This window comes from Sinocyclocheilus grahami, unplaced genomic scaffold, assembly GCF_001515645.1.
Source record: "Sinocyclocheilus grahami isolate Dianchi unplaced genomic scaffold, SAMN03320097.WGS_v1.1 scaffold868.1, whole genome shotgun sequence".
Taxonomy (NCBI): domain Eukaryota; kingdom Metazoa; phylum Chordata; class Actinopteri; order Cypriniformes; family Cyprinidae; genus Sinocyclocheilus; species Sinocyclocheilus grahami.
The window spans coordinates 55,390-70,855 of record NW_015506047.1 but is presented as its reverse complement, the minus strand read 5'-3'; the positions used below and the strand labels follow the sequence as shown (position 1 = coordinate 70,855).

General features: G+C 39.8%; 1 protein-coding gene across 2 annotated transcripts in view; it reads left to right on the top strand.

The window, feature by feature from the left end:
• Positions 1-15,466, top strand: part of LOC107563315 (noelin-2-like) — a 66,772-nt gene that overhangs the window by 44,985 nt on the left and 6,321 nt on the right. For both annotated transcript variants that reach the window (XM_016248161.1, XM_016248160.1), the window contains exons 2-5: positions 8,754-8,903; positions 9,953-10,108; positions 11,942-12,161; positions 12,763-12,869. In XM_016248161.1, the coding sequence (XP_016103647.1) occupies positions 8,754-8,903; positions 9,953-10,108; positions 11,942-12,161; positions 12,763-12,869 (633 nt within the window). The remainder of the gene's footprint in view (positions 1-8,753; positions 8,904-9,952; positions 10,109-11,941; positions 12,162-12,762; positions 12,870-15,466) is intronic.

The following is a 15,466-nucleotide window of genomic DNA, read 5'->3' as shown; positions in this document are numbered from 1 at the left end:
TGGGTAGCTTCTCCTCAGTAGGGAGTGTGTGGGATGTGTGTGATGGTCTCCAACCGAGCCGGGGCTGAAGATCAGACTGCAGGATCGAGGCTGGTAAAGGTCGAGCAGTGTGTGGGGCTCACAATGAGGGCTGGGCAAGTAATGGTGCTGGTGTCAGGCTTTGGCAGCGGTTCGGCTGAGTAAGAAATTGCCACTCTCGGTCTGAAATTAGACCTCAGCATCTTCCCCCTCAGCAGCTCTCTGCTTTCACTCGGTGCTGTTACTCTCTCTCTCTCATTCTCTGTTTTTTTGTTGTTGTTGTTGGTGTTTCTTTCCCTCCCGCTCACACAAACACTAGCTGCGACATCTTGTTATCTGTTACCCTCATACCAGGTTCTTTCCTCCTTTGGTCTGTTGTTCTCGATCTCTCGGTGAAGCTATCAGTGTGCTTTTTTTCCCATGCCATTCACTTTGTGTTGGAGTACAAAGGAGGTGTTGGTTAAGTGAGCTTGGACCTGTGGGACATCAGTTTAGGCTCTCAACTTGCCAATTATTCCTCTGTGATGCCTAGGACACCATTTAGCCATGATGTCATCCCTATAGAGTGAAATGTGCCAGATTGATTTCTGATCTCCCATCAGTCTTTGCTCTCAATGCTGCTCTAATCCTTTTAATGGTTCAGAGACAAATTTAGAAAAACAAATTTAGGCTCTCACATAGTGTTCTGACCAAGCACAACAAAACAGTTTTCCAGTGAAAAGAAATCTTTCTGTAAACTAAAAATGCTGCGCAATGTGACAAATAGGGCCTCAACTAACGGTTACTTAATAATCGGTTATTTATTAATCTGTTGAATATTTATTTGATTAATCAATTAACCAGATGGAAAAATCCAAACTTTGTTAGAAATGAACAATGTTTACATTCTAAATCAAAAACAAATTGCCTACCATTCTAAAGCAGAAGTTAAAATCACTAAATTAAAAATGAACAAAATCACAAACTCAATGTTACCTAGTATGAGGAACACACTTATTCACTCATCTGAACATACAGTAGTAATTATATTCAATAGTTCATTACAATAGTCCCTTTACTGTGACAACTCTAATAAAAATATAATTGTGTTACATGCAAAATTTTAAACTTACATTGAATTTGTAACAAGAAATGTTTTAGCACATATATACTTTAGTCGGAATTATTGCGCTCCTTGTGCTCTGTCTATTTACGCAACTGAAGTGTTTAATGTAAAGCATTCTAATGTTCTGGGCAGCTTTGTATTTTTGCATTTTTCCCGCAGCAGCTTGGTGTGTGTACTCTACTATTTTCCAGATGCATTTTGTCCATAGAAATTCTGAAAAAAAGCGACATGACTGATGGATGTTTTCCTTGCATATTACAGACACAATTTAATTTGTTGTCAATTATAATAATAATAATAATTCTGATTAATTACTTTAATGAGTTATTGATTTGATCAATTATAAATTGTTGCAGCCTAATTATAAAATTACCAAAAATAACTGTAGAAAAGCATTAATGCTGCCTTCAAGAGCACCTGAGAAACCTGTACCTCAGAGTTGGGCATTGGTTATTGTGACACGTCACACATTCAAGTCAGAAACAACACAGATGTAGCCTAAACAAAACAATTAACCCAACTATCTGAATTCAAAATAATGAAGACTACGCATTTCTATCACTTCTACATATATAAATGGCATCAAACCTAAATGTTTGTGTGACAAGGCAAACTATTAAAGTCGAGTGATTAACCTTACACTTGTTGCTTATCAGTTGTTCCACACAACACACCTTTAAAATTTGTGAAATACAGCAAAGTAACTTCCAAAATTATTCATTATAATTCACTACATACTTGCTTTCCACTCACTAATGCACAGTATAGATTATATTATATGGCATTTACATATAAATAAATAAATATATATTGTATGATATTATGCATATTATGGATCAGTGTTTCTACTGTTTCAAATTGAAATGCAACCTCCAATGTCACAACCCAGCAACTCGTATATCATCTGGAATTCTGAGTTTCCCCACCCGTAAATAGGATTTCATTCATGTGCATGAAACTTGTAATTACGATATTTCAGACTACACTTGAAGAGCTGTCAGCCACATAATTGCTGTCAACCATGATTAATTTATTGCACAAGTGACTGCATCCAATAATAGAGGTGTAATTGAGTCACGTGATTCAACATGGCCGCCTCCTTGAGGCGACCCGGTTAATGAAAAATAAAACCTCTTTTATTAGGCTACAGATATGACTGGAATTATCTCACATAAGTGTACTTAATTTTAAACGTTTTTTTCTAAACTACAATTGATTTTCTTTTGTAAAACTTTTTAAATGTGGAAAAAAATGACCTTTAATTTCCAGTGATGTGTAGAGGGATTTTGGACCGGTGTGATTTCACGACAGACAGGGTTTACCCTGGTCAGAGCGGCAGAAACCAAGTAGCTGACAAAAATGTCTTGCTCATCACTTACAATGACCACGGCAGGTTAAGACAACAACTAAAATGAACATAGAAGACGAACCATTTCTTGCTTTCCGCCTTATCGTTTCGCACCTGATTAGGATACACAACATATGATCAGCAACTTAATTTACTCGCTTGTCTTTGTAAATGCCAGCAAACAGACTATGCACTACTTATAGAGTAATTTGATCGTTTGCAGGCTGTTAAATGCAAATGAGAAGTAGAAGAAAAAAAAACAGACTCATGCGGATACACTCACCCTGGCGTTTACGGATGACAGCTCAACCATTACTAATTAAACCGTGGCTCATTTCATCTGACCTGTTTGTTCATAAATAACTGGCCCCTTCCGTAACATGCACTCACATGCAGTACAGATGCTGGAAAGGATGGGAAGATCTGAAAAAGGGGAGATGCTAAACACATCTGTGCGTGATTTGGGGGGTGTGTTATTGTGTGCCCCCCGTTCTCTACTCTGCCATTAGCAGTAGATGAGAGGAAATTAGAGCAGAATGAATTGGTGGGTGGTAATGAGTCCAGGGGTGATTCTAATCAGTTCTTAAATTAAAACTCAACATTTATGCAACATTAATGAACAGAAAGCATATTTTAATGCGAAAGCGCATTTTCCATTGGCCTCCTGGCTCATATGTTCCACCCGTCGGATGGGCACACATGCCGCGCCGATGTTTAACATTTGAGGTGCATGTACCGCTCCGATGATTGATGCGACAGTTTTATCCGCTTGAGGGGCTGCGGGTGGCAGATTGGCGTATAGATTGAGCCGGAGCTCGGCGCTAACCATCATTTCATCTGACCTGTTTGTTCATAAATAACTGGCCCCTTCCGTAACATGCACTCACATGCAGTACAGATGCTGGAAAGGATGGGAAGATCTGAAAAAGGGGAGATGCTACACACATCTGTGCGTGATTTGGGGTGTGTGTTATTGTGTGCCCCCCGTTCTCTACTCTGCCATTAGCAGTAGATGAGAGGAAATTAGAGCAGAATGAATTGGTGGGTGGTAATGAGTCCAGGGGTGATTCTAATCAGTTCTTAAATTAAAACTCAACATTTATGCAACATTAATGAACAGAAAGCATATTTTAATGCTAAAGCGCATTTTCCATTGGCCTCCTGGCTCATATGTTCCACCCGTCGGATGGGCACACATGCCACGCCGATGTTTAACATTTGAAGTGCATGTACCGCTCCGATGATTGATGCGACAGTTTTATCCGCTTGAGGGGCTGCGGGTGGCAGATTGGCGTATAGATTGAGCCGGAGCTCGGCGCTAACCGTATCTGACGTGCTCAGACACTAAGCCGCAGGTCTGTCAGGACGGGAATGAGACTGATGATGAAATGTTAGGGTGGTAATACACTGGACCAGGAATTGAAGACCGCATTCTTTCAGGCCAGGGCGAGACACGCTTGGGCTAGTCTCACATCGGCTACGAGAGGTCAATGGAGCGGACCGCCAGAGAACGGCATTTCAGAGACGAACCGGCAGACCTGTCCATGTTCATCTCGTGGAGAAGGCTGGATTTCTGTATCAGCTCACCTGGGAAAATTCCATCCAGGATGGCAGTGCAGTTTCAGCGAGTGTTTGATGATAGTGACACGAAGCACAGAAAATCACTGCTAATGGAACTGAAGACCCTGCTAGGTTTGACAGCCGCTGAATGCCAGTACGTGGCATTCTTATGCAAATCAGCATGTACTGTACAAGCAAGAGGTTAGATGAAGAGAAGGAATGAGTCTAATGACTTAAGCCTTATCAAATCTGAATCTGAACCACCAGGAAGCGCGTGTGTGTGTGTGTGTGTGTGTGTGTGTGTGTGTGTTGAGCGTTCTGTCCATGTTCATCTCGTGGAGAAGGCTGGATTTCTGTATCAGCTCACCTGGGAAAATTCCATCCAGGATGGCAGTGCAGTTTCAGCGAGTGTTTGATGATAGTGACACGAAGCACAGAAAATCACTGCTAATGGAACTGAAGACCCTGCTAGATTTGACAGCCGCTGAATGCCAGTACGTGGCATTCTTATGCAAATCAGCATGTACTGTACAAGCAAGAGGTTAGATGAACAGAAGGAATGAGTCTAATGACTTTGAGCTAGACCAGCCTTATCAAATCTGAATCTGAACCACCAGGAAGCGCGCGTGTGTGTGTGTGTGTGTGTGTGTTGAGCGTTAGCACTTGTATGTGTGTCTGTCTCTCATGCCTTCAGGCTTTGCAAGCACCTTCACCGGAATGAGATGGGAGACTTTATGTCTTGTAATCTACTGGGTCAAAAAAAAAAAAGGTGTATTTTTTAGACCTTTGATCTTTAATGTCCTTTCGTCGTGTTTTTGTGTTTTGTTTGTTTCTATTGTTTTGTTTCTTTAGAGAGAGAGAGAGAGAGAGAGAGAGAGAGAGAGAGAGGTAGGTTGTTACTGAAAATAGGGAGCCCATGCTACCTAAATGAAAATGTGCTCAAGGGGAGAGACGGATGGAGAATAAATTGGAGAAACAGATAGAGAGAGAGAAATGTTCTCAAGCCAGAATTAATCAAAACAACAATACATTTTTTGCCTGCATCTCAATATTCAACAAACCAATAAAATTTAAAAGATAAGTGACATTAGATGGTTCAAATAAATTGCAGCTCCACAACGAATGAATTCTGGGTCAAAAAAAAAAAGGTGTATTTTTTAGACCTTTGATCTTTAATGTCCTTTCGTCGTGTTTTTGTGTTTTGTTTGTTTCTATTGTTTTGTTTCTTTTGAGAGAGAGAGAGAGAGAGAGAGAGAGAGAGAGAGAGAAAGGGAGGTTGTTACTGAAAATAGGGAGCCCATGCTACCTAAATGAAAATGTGCTCAAGGGGAGAGACGGATGGAGAATAAATTGGAGAAACAGATACAGAGAGAGAAATGTTCTCAAGCCAGAATTAATCAAAACAACAATACATTTTTTTGCCTGCATCTCAATATTCAACAAACCAATAAAATTTAAAAGATAAGCGCCATTAGATGGTTCAAATAAATTGCAGCTCCACAACGAATGAATACAGTCCTTCAAAGGGATTGAAAATTTGCACGTTACTTGTCTAGTAAAAAATTTAAGATTGACAGCCAAAACGCCGAAATCGAGAAGGCTTGATGTAGTCAGAGTTGTTTTTCAAGGGAGTATAGCGCATGGAGACGCTTCCATTAGAGAAAAGCAGAGGATAAAACATGGCTTTGCTGTTTCCCAAAATAAAAATCACTTAAAGTTATTTTTCCTCAAACAAAATCTCTGTGATGCTTACAGAGAAACTCATCGGAGAAACTCATCAAATGATAAAATTGCACTACAGCATAAATGTTCAACAAACCAATAAAATTTAAAAGATAAGCGCCATTAGATGGTTCAAATAAATTGCAGCTCCACAACGAATGAATACAGTCCTTCAAAGGGATTGAAAATTTGCATGTTACTTGTCTAGTAAAAAATTTAAGATTGACAGCCAAAACGCCGAAATCGAGAAGGCTTGATGTAATCAGAGTTGTTTTTCAAGGGAGTATAGCGCATGGAGACGCTTCCATTAGAGAAAAGCAGAGGATAAAACATGGCTTTGCTGTTTTTCAAAATAAAAATCACTTAAAGTAATTTTTCCTCAAACAAAATCTCTGTGATGCTTACAGAGAAACTCATCGGAGAAACTCATCAAATGATAAAATTGCACTACAGCATAAATGTCAGCAAAATATGTGAATTATCAAGTAGAATTTTTTTTTTCTTCACATTTTCACATACAGTGGGTACGGAAAGTATTCAGACCCCCTTAAATTTTTCACTCTTTGTTATATTGATTTTAGCAAATGGCTGCAATATAACAAAGAGTGAAAAATTTAAGGGGGTCTGAATACTTTCCATACCCACTGTATTCATGAAACATGAGCATGTCATCATTCATAAAGCCATAAATTGTTCTATCAAAATGAAAAACAATGCAAGTCACTGTAGACATAACAGTATGATTTTTGTAAAGCTGCTTTGAAACAATGTGTATTGTGAAAAGAGATATACAAATAAATTCATAACATGTGGACAGCTATTTTTAGGTCTCTCCAGAGATGCTCAATTGGGTTTGCCAGATTGGCATCTCTAATCATTGTGATCATTTGTATTTGTGAAACCTGTATTTTTTATTGCTTCTGCACCTAAATTTACAAATCAATTCCTTTTGATTTTGTGAAATTACATTTGTCTGGCAGGCTAATAAAGCATTATTGCCGTAATTTGAATTAAATTGAGTGAGCGAGAGAGTGAGAGATTGCTCAGGGACGAACAGAGCTGAAGACACAGGAAAAAGGAACAGATGAGAACGATAGGAAGGTGAGAAGAGGACAGACTGTGGAAGAAAAGGAGCAGAGGGAGGGAGTGAAAAAGTGAAGGAGACAGAGAGTGGCAGGGATTGGCAGGAGTGACAGGATGTGACAGTGAGCTCATGGGGCGGCTGCTGCTTTACTCTCCAATCACATAGTCTCTCTGTCTACTCAGTAATTTAATCTGATCGGGAAAGTGTGGGGGGAGAGAGAGTGAAGCGTGAGAGTGAAAAACACAGAAGAGGGTAAGAGACAATGAAAATGGGAAGGTTAGAGCAGGAGGGGACATTTTATTGCCACTCCTTTTTCTTGTAAATGCTATCTATCTTCAATCAATCATCAATTGTTCTTTTTCAATCTGGCTTTATTATTTGACTTTTAGTCTTTAAGGATAGCAAAATCTAGAGCTGATTAATAATGGTTAAACAGTTAATCACAATTAAATATAATCATAATTATTGTAATTTATTTTTTTCACATTTCATCAGATTTATTGCACTTTCACATAAGCACAAATCAAGAGAATGTCAACTTGCATGGTTTGCTCGCAGATTTATTCACAACAAACAGTGCAAACAACCATGTGAAAGAAAACAGACTGGCTGTATAATTGCACTTTTATTTGAGCAGAATATCTCAATAGAGATGGCTAATCTCCAAATTGTTTGCAAGTGTTTTTAGCTCATCGGGGCTTTTTCTGTAAAGCAGAGTGAGCATGGTTGCCAGGTTGGGAAGATTTAGTAAACAGAAAGAAGAAAATTATGCAGAAAGCTCTAATTTGGGCAACCAATAAAGTTTGTGGAGGCTTGTTACCAATGCAAGATAACATAAATGCCAAATTAAAATAGAATTTTCAGGATAAATAGTCAACAGGCAAATATTGCAGATGATTTTGCTTAATAAATCAAGAGAGAAGCAGAAATCATGATCACAATTGAAATGTGATTCATTGTGCAGCCCTAGCAAAACTTGAAATCACCAGCTTCTTAAACATAGCAAATTGTGTTCTCTACAAGTTAAGCTTAATCAAAAGCATTTGTGTCAATATTGATTACCACAACCATTAATTTCCACTTGTCCTTCCTGGGCTACAGTGAGGCACTTAATGTAAAATGGAAGTAAATGGGGTCAGTCAGCATAAAATCAGATATTCACCGTTTCAATAATACAGCCACATGAGACAAATAATGATTTTAGTATTAAAAAATGCTTTCTAATTGTGTATATCCAAATTTACAACCTTGTTGCCAAGCCGAAACCATAAACCCAACTATAAAAATGATTTAAACAGCTTTACAGCTAAATTAATACACATTTTTAACAGAAGAATTCATGTAAGTACCTTAATAAAAATAAAAGCCTCACATTTCTGTTTTCTGTCAAAATTGACCCCATTTACTTCCATTAAATACCTCACTATCACCTCAGGTTGCTTTTTTTTAAAGAAAAGAATGAAAGGTTAATATTCAATATTATGCCACAAATGTTGTGGACTGAGTTTAACTTTTTACTATTCCATTAATGAAAAAGCAGAAAGGTTTGTGTGAGATTTAGTTCTGTAGTATGGGTAGAAACCATTATCATCTCAGTATAAAAACAGTAGAAGTCAATGGAAAATCCCCACTATGATAAAAAAAAAGCAAACATCTCGGTGTGTGTGTGTGTGTGTGTGTGCGTGCGTATTTGAGCCTGTACATTGTTTCAAGACATCCATCTCCTGACTCCACCCCCCATGAAAAAGCAGCTTTATCGATCCAAAGCAGCTCTATTTCCTCCAAGTGTCTAAGCTGATCAAAACGTCCTCCTCTCACAGATGCCATATTCTATTCTGCTCATGCATTTTGCTCTGTCTCTCCATGCATCTTTCGCTATCTCTTTTTTTCATCTCTCTATCTCTTTCTCTATGCAGGCCTTGTATCCGAGCCCAGAGGAGGGCTGGCAGATCTACAGCTCGGCACAGGATGCAGATGGGAAATGTATCTGCACAGTTGTGGCTCCAGCACAGAACATGTGTAATCGAGACCCACGCAGCAGACAGCTCCGTCAGCTTATGGAGAAGGTGACATTCGTCTCTTACATGCACAATAACCTACTAAATGACATGTGCTAATCCTAAACCAAGAAATGTTTCGTACATATTATGCAGTCATTAAACATGAATCCCAAACATTACAAAATACTTTTCCCCATTAGAGAAAGTTTGTGAAAGTACATGATGCAAGCAACCACCTAAAAGAGGACGCGACATAATGAGGGGCAGTAAATGATAACAGAATTTTCATTTTTGGGTGAACTATCCCTTTAAATCCTGCCACAAACACTGTCTTAAATCCTGCCTTGCCCCTCTGTCAGGGTCTAAACACCTTATCTACAATCGTACACCAACATAACTCAACCACACACAATCAAATGTGTGTGTGGCTATGCCAGCAGCGGTGAGGCACTAATGCTCCTGCCTAATAAAATGCAGACTAATGAGGGCACCTGGGTCAGTCCCTCTCTGAGAGAGATTTGTTCAGAATTAAACTACCACCACCCAGCCTCTTGTGTGTGTGCGAGAGCGTGTATCTGCTCAGTCCTTCTGAGCAGTCAGCGACATGCATGACAAACAATAACTGAATGCAGAGTGAATATGTGATCCCACCTAACCCTTGCCCAAATCCCAACATCCACAATCCTCAGCGCTAAGTGTGACCATTGGGTCTGACAGCTATGCAGATCAACTAATTAGACAAGGGCCCTCATGCACATCAGTGTGGACATGAGGAGAATACCAGCATACAATCCATGTCCTGTTTGATTCTCTTAAGTGCAGCCAGGAGGAGGGTGTGTGAATGTCTGTCTGTGTGTGTGTGTGTGTGTGTGTGTGTGTGGCCTCTGAGAGTATGTGGGAGTATGTAGGAGCTAGTAAGGTGTGTGTGCTGATCAGCAATCACGCTCCCGTCACCTGTGTGTTGATGTGGGCAAGGTGCCCAGTGGGCGGTCTGAATATGTAGGATGGCTGATTTGAACTACAACAAATTGAAGGCGTCACACTGTTGTGTCCTCAAAAAAACATGCCCTGATGCATTACACTGTTTTGACTTTGTGTTTTGTGGTATTTAACAGGTTCAGAATATTACTCAATCCATGGAGGTGCTAGATCTGAGGACGTACAGAGACCTGCAGTATGTGAGAGACACAGAGAACCTCATGAAAACAGTGGACGGCAAACTGAAGACTGCCTCTGAAAATCCACGCAGCCTCAACCCCAAGAGTTTTCAGGTACTGAGGCATATTCAGCCTAAAAAAATGGCTTAATATGATGGCTTGATATGTACTGGGTATTTATGTATTTTTAACCTAAATCACAGCAGCGTTTATCTGTGAAGGATGTAGGGTGTCAAACATACACATATGTTAGACAATCATAGCAGTGGGTGTTTTACTTCCAAGTCTACAATCCACCAAGCCTATTCAAACAGAGCGTTCCAATAAGGAGGGTCAAAGCAGGACAGAAAATAGCCTATTACTTCTAAATTATGATGTTTTTTGATGTAAAAATGTTAAGTGGACCTCAGAAAACAGTACAAAATAATACAAAAAGGCAGTTCATCACCCATTTAACAATTTTAATTGTGTAGATGATTTTTGATTTTTTTTTAATTAAGCAAAAACCTTTGAGCATATGTAAAACTGGCTTGATGTTGGATTTCACAAGACGGTTGACCCTGAGTGGTCAGCTAAATATCTACAGTGGATCTAAAATATGAATAGTTAATTATAACTAGTTATGGTTAATTATTCATATTTCCCATGAGCTGATTCGCTACAAGACACTGACACTAACCTTCAATACATCTGATTTTTATGTTTAATTGAGACACACCAAAGGTCCTCTGAGAGAATTCAAATGCACCTCAATTATTTATACCTAGAACTTGGAGCTTGTTTCAGTAATGAGTGTGTTTGTGTGCATACATTTTTGTTCTTTTTAGCTAGCAGCTGCTCTCTCAAAGGCTTAGATTCAGACCCCTTTATTATTAAAGCTTTTTATCTCTACGAATACGAGAGTGTGATTATCCCTGCACAATCTCAGAATAGTAGAAGGACTCACTACCAATTTACAGCGGACTAAATGGAAGAGCACAATTTAAGATGAGTAACATGTAGCTGTCTGCTAAAGAGAGTGGAATGGAAGCCACAGACTCTCCTCCCTGGGGTATCACTATCATTCAGAACGCAGCACCACCATTTACCCATCCACCCCACTCTGCTGCGTTGTGAGTCACCAAACGCTGCATAGAAAATTATTCCAAAATGTTCCAGAAATCATTCCTCATCTATCGATACATGTTCAAAGCACCATAATCTTTTTTTCCCCCCTTTTTCTCTGCTGGAGCTGTGAAAAATATGTGAGATGTGCCAGTGTTAAAAGCACTATTTCAAAGACTGGGAGTCTGAAAGCCCAGCTTTATTTCGGCGAGGCTGCTGATGAATGTGGAGAGCTCAAAGTCGCCTATGGCAGGGCGGGAGATTAACGAGACAAAATTTTTGTGTCTCAGAACAGGAAAATGATATTTATGATGTGGTGCCGCAGGGCTGAGAGCAGCTCCATCACCAGATTTACGATAAACTTTAACAAGGAGGAAACAGCCCCTCCTGTGGTGAGCATGCTTATTGATGCACCTGTTGTTCAGACCCTCTTTATTGATATACCTCAGCCTATGCCAGGCCTGCCAGTCGGCATGGCTGCGGTAACTGATTGCCCACACTGAGCTGAGCTCAGCCCACAACTTTTAGCTCTTTCGTATATGCTTGGTCACGCCAAGGTGGAGAGCTGACAGTGCTCAGATGAGTGGGCCTGTGTCACCACGTCGGAGGAGCAGTAGATTGTGAGAGATTGCAAATGTATAAAATCAATATTAAGTTCTCATGTGAGGATGCATTCGGATCCGGGGTAGGAGACCGGTCATGCGAGATGAAATACTGGAGGTGAACATGGTGAATAGTTAATGAGAGCCCATGCAAATTCCCAAACCTCTGTGAGAGGGAGATTAACCATTTCTCATCTTTCCTAACCACCATTTCACACCTTTCTTCTTCCGTTTACCTCAGGAGTTAAAGGACAAGGTTACTCAGCTGCTTCCCCTGCTGCCAGTGCTGGAGCAGTACAAGGCAGATGCAAGAATGATCCTTCGGCTGAGGGAGGAGGTGAGGAATCTGTCCCTGGTACTAATGTCAATTCAAGAGGAGATGGGAGCCTATGACTACGAGGAGCTCAGGCAGCGAGTGCTACTGCTGGAGACTCGCCTGCACTCCTGCATGCAGAAACTCGGTAAGACATCTAGTAGAAGTGGGTTTGAGTTGATTTTAATAATCAGGAAAAGACAGCAACCAATCTATTGACAGTGGACAAACAGTATGTGACCTATTACAACAAGAAAATAGAAAGAATTTTGACTTATTAGATTCTCAGTGAAGGACTTGATTGGCGTGATTATTTGTTACGAGTTATTTTAGAGCAGCTGCAGTAATTTACTTTGAAATGGAAAAGCAAAAGTAAAGTAGACATGTCTGATGGTTAGGGAAACCACATTAGACCCAATTAATTCAAAATGTGCTTGCTGTCCAATTAGATAAGCAATTTAACATGCAATTTAACATTAGAATGTTAAAAGCAGCCAACTAGCAGGCCTCAAACTGAAATGTCCGAAGTTCATTTGGCTGAAAGATTGATTGGCTTTCAAATGCATGATGAGACAAGCTCATGTTCTGTTTAGGGTGAAACTGATGACTTCACAAGAAAATCCAAAATGATGATCTAAAGGATATTCGTGTTGCTCTATAAATGTCACTTTTGGCAATTTAATGCTGACTGATTCATCGGAGTTCCTCTGAAGCCGCCATTTATAGTGCCCTCTTTGTTCTATCACCAGGTTGCGGGAAGCTAACTGGCGTCAGTAACCCCATCACTGTCCGCGCCTCAGGGTCAAGGTTCGGCTCCTGGATGACTGACGCAATGATCCCCAGCTCCGATAATAGGGTAAGAATGACCGTGCCGCAACACCCTATCACTCCATCACTGCCACTGCTATGATAAGCCGCCTCTCCCCGGAGACTTACACACACAGTGACTGAGTCAGTGTTTTGGTACAGTGAAGCTGCTCCTCAGCAGTGAGAGCTGAGTCACTGATGGATGGTTCTTCCATCATTTTTCTTCCTCCCTCCCTCTCTTTTTCTTCTCTATCATGCTCATACTCTCACTCCATACTTCTCTCAATCGTTAAGTCTCCTGTCAAAGCCACAGTCCCCATATTAATTACTCCATCAGGGGATTGGATATTAACAACTTGTTTAGGCAAAAGCTTCACCAATCACTGCCAGGAATTACTAGCAGCCAGAGCCATCATCAGGGAGAGACAACTGGGAATGTCGTCCTGGGCCCAGTGATAAAAGGCAGTGAATTTTTGAATGTATCTTAATCAAGCAGACCTGATTCAACTGATCAGCTCATAGTAGAGACTCCAAGACCAGAAATGGATGGGTCAGATATGGAAAATATCCAAAGTGTGTACTGTGAGGAACAAGGTTGGGAAGCACTTCTCTAAGTTGTAATCTACTCATTGGTCCAGTGGTGAGAGGCTCTTTTTAACCCTTTCGCACGTGAGTTTAAAATATTCTAGCTGAGCCCCCAGCATGAGTTTTTTTAAGCGACCGTTATTTTAAAATGTATCACATTATTATTTCCATGGCGACGCGTCATGCTTGTCATGTGACACAACGCAGCCACAATATATCTGTATGACACATGGATCGCTTTTATTTCGTTTTTCCTGTTTTATTCAAAATATTCACAAACATGCTCACTATATTATGACATATCTGATATTCCGATTCTGAAATATGTATTAAATCTGTTTGGTAGTTTAAACACTTATATCGACCGTGTTAGTTGATTTATACCGGTGATGGGCGCCGCCATGTTAGTTTGCGCTGCATCCAAGCTGTGGGATTTACAACACGCAAATTCATCCTCTCCTCCCGAAACAAGTTAAAGTAGGTCTCCGGTAAACTGGGAGAAGAGCAGAGTAAACTTTATAGTTACCTACACAATCTGTATATGATATCAATAAAAACATGTCGTCAGATTATATTTGTAAGGATCATTGTTGCCTTTTCCATAGACATCGGCGTGTATTTTACAAACTGTAAATGTATGGTTTTGCTAGTACTTGTGTATTTAAATATTTGAAACCTAAAATAAATATTATATGGTTGAAAACACTGAATATTTGTTTGAAACTAAGAACGTTAATTTCCTGGTTAAAGGAAATAACTTTCTTACTGTACAATTCTATAAGTTTGTAACGTAAATCTGCATGATTATTGACTCCGGTTATGAGTAAACAATGAACACGTCAAGTGTGATACAAGTAAGGTTTTATTAACTACATAAACACTTAAACTAGTCTAACATACTACATAAACACATTAAGCCGGTCTAACATACACATACACACACACACACATACAGTTGGTATAGGAAAGGGTTCAAGTTTAGCACTAAAGAAAGAGACATAAGGAATGACATTTATGGAACTATTTTGCATATTCAGCAGATCTAAAACCTGAGGGAAAACGTCAGATTCTTAGTTCAAACAAACCTTGTAAAAAGGTGTAACTGATACTTAATGCATCAATTAAATCGACTAAGTTTGATACTTGCGTATGTCTGAAAAAGATTCCTGATGCAATCTTAAGGCCCCAAGATCTTGCTGAAGTTGGTTGATGAGAAAAAGCTAGTTTGAGTCAGAATCACTTGATGAATGAAAAGGACTAGGCCGGAGCCTGGCACGAGCTTTGGTATCCTGGAGCATTTCTCACATCTTCATCTTAGCATCTCACTGAACCACCGAACAGGGCGGGTCACATGGAGTGTGGCCTTTTAAAGCCTGCAGAGATTCACGCCTCTCAAGATGGGTTCGTCCAATGAGGAAGGCTGAAATCCCAAGCGGGAGGTTGGAAATACTGAGGATTTTTATGAGTCTTTGTCTGTAAGCATGGTATTTTGCATATGTAATTCGCTGGAGTGTTGAGGCACAAATTAGTACCGATTCTTAGAACATCAATATGTTGCAGAGGTATCAGCATGTAATATGCACTCTCAGTTAGATCATCCGAAGACGAATTCATAGATACTAGACATGGTAGAGTTACTTATATGAATGAGTGGTTTATCGTAAGCATGAATAAAAATAGTCTATAATACAACAGATTAAATACAACACAGCAATAATATACACAATGGCCTGAAGAAAATGGGTGTTCATTCAAAGAAGGTTTTCCTATGAATTAATTAGTAGAAAAGTCAGTTTCTCCTGTGCATTTGTGCCTTTCTTATGAGGAAAATGAGGGAGTTTATCCCCTGCATTCCTTTTAGGCCATAAAACCAGTGATATCAGCATTGGTTACCATGGAACCAGAGGCCTGTTCTGCCTTTCTGAGGTGTTAGGTGCATTTCGGGGGAAGGGTCCATAGACCCTCGTAATTGGCCATTTGGTTAGGTGATGGGGAGTTCGATATTATTTGTTAAATATAACAAAAAGTTGTGTGTCTGATTGGTCCAAATGCTACAGCGCG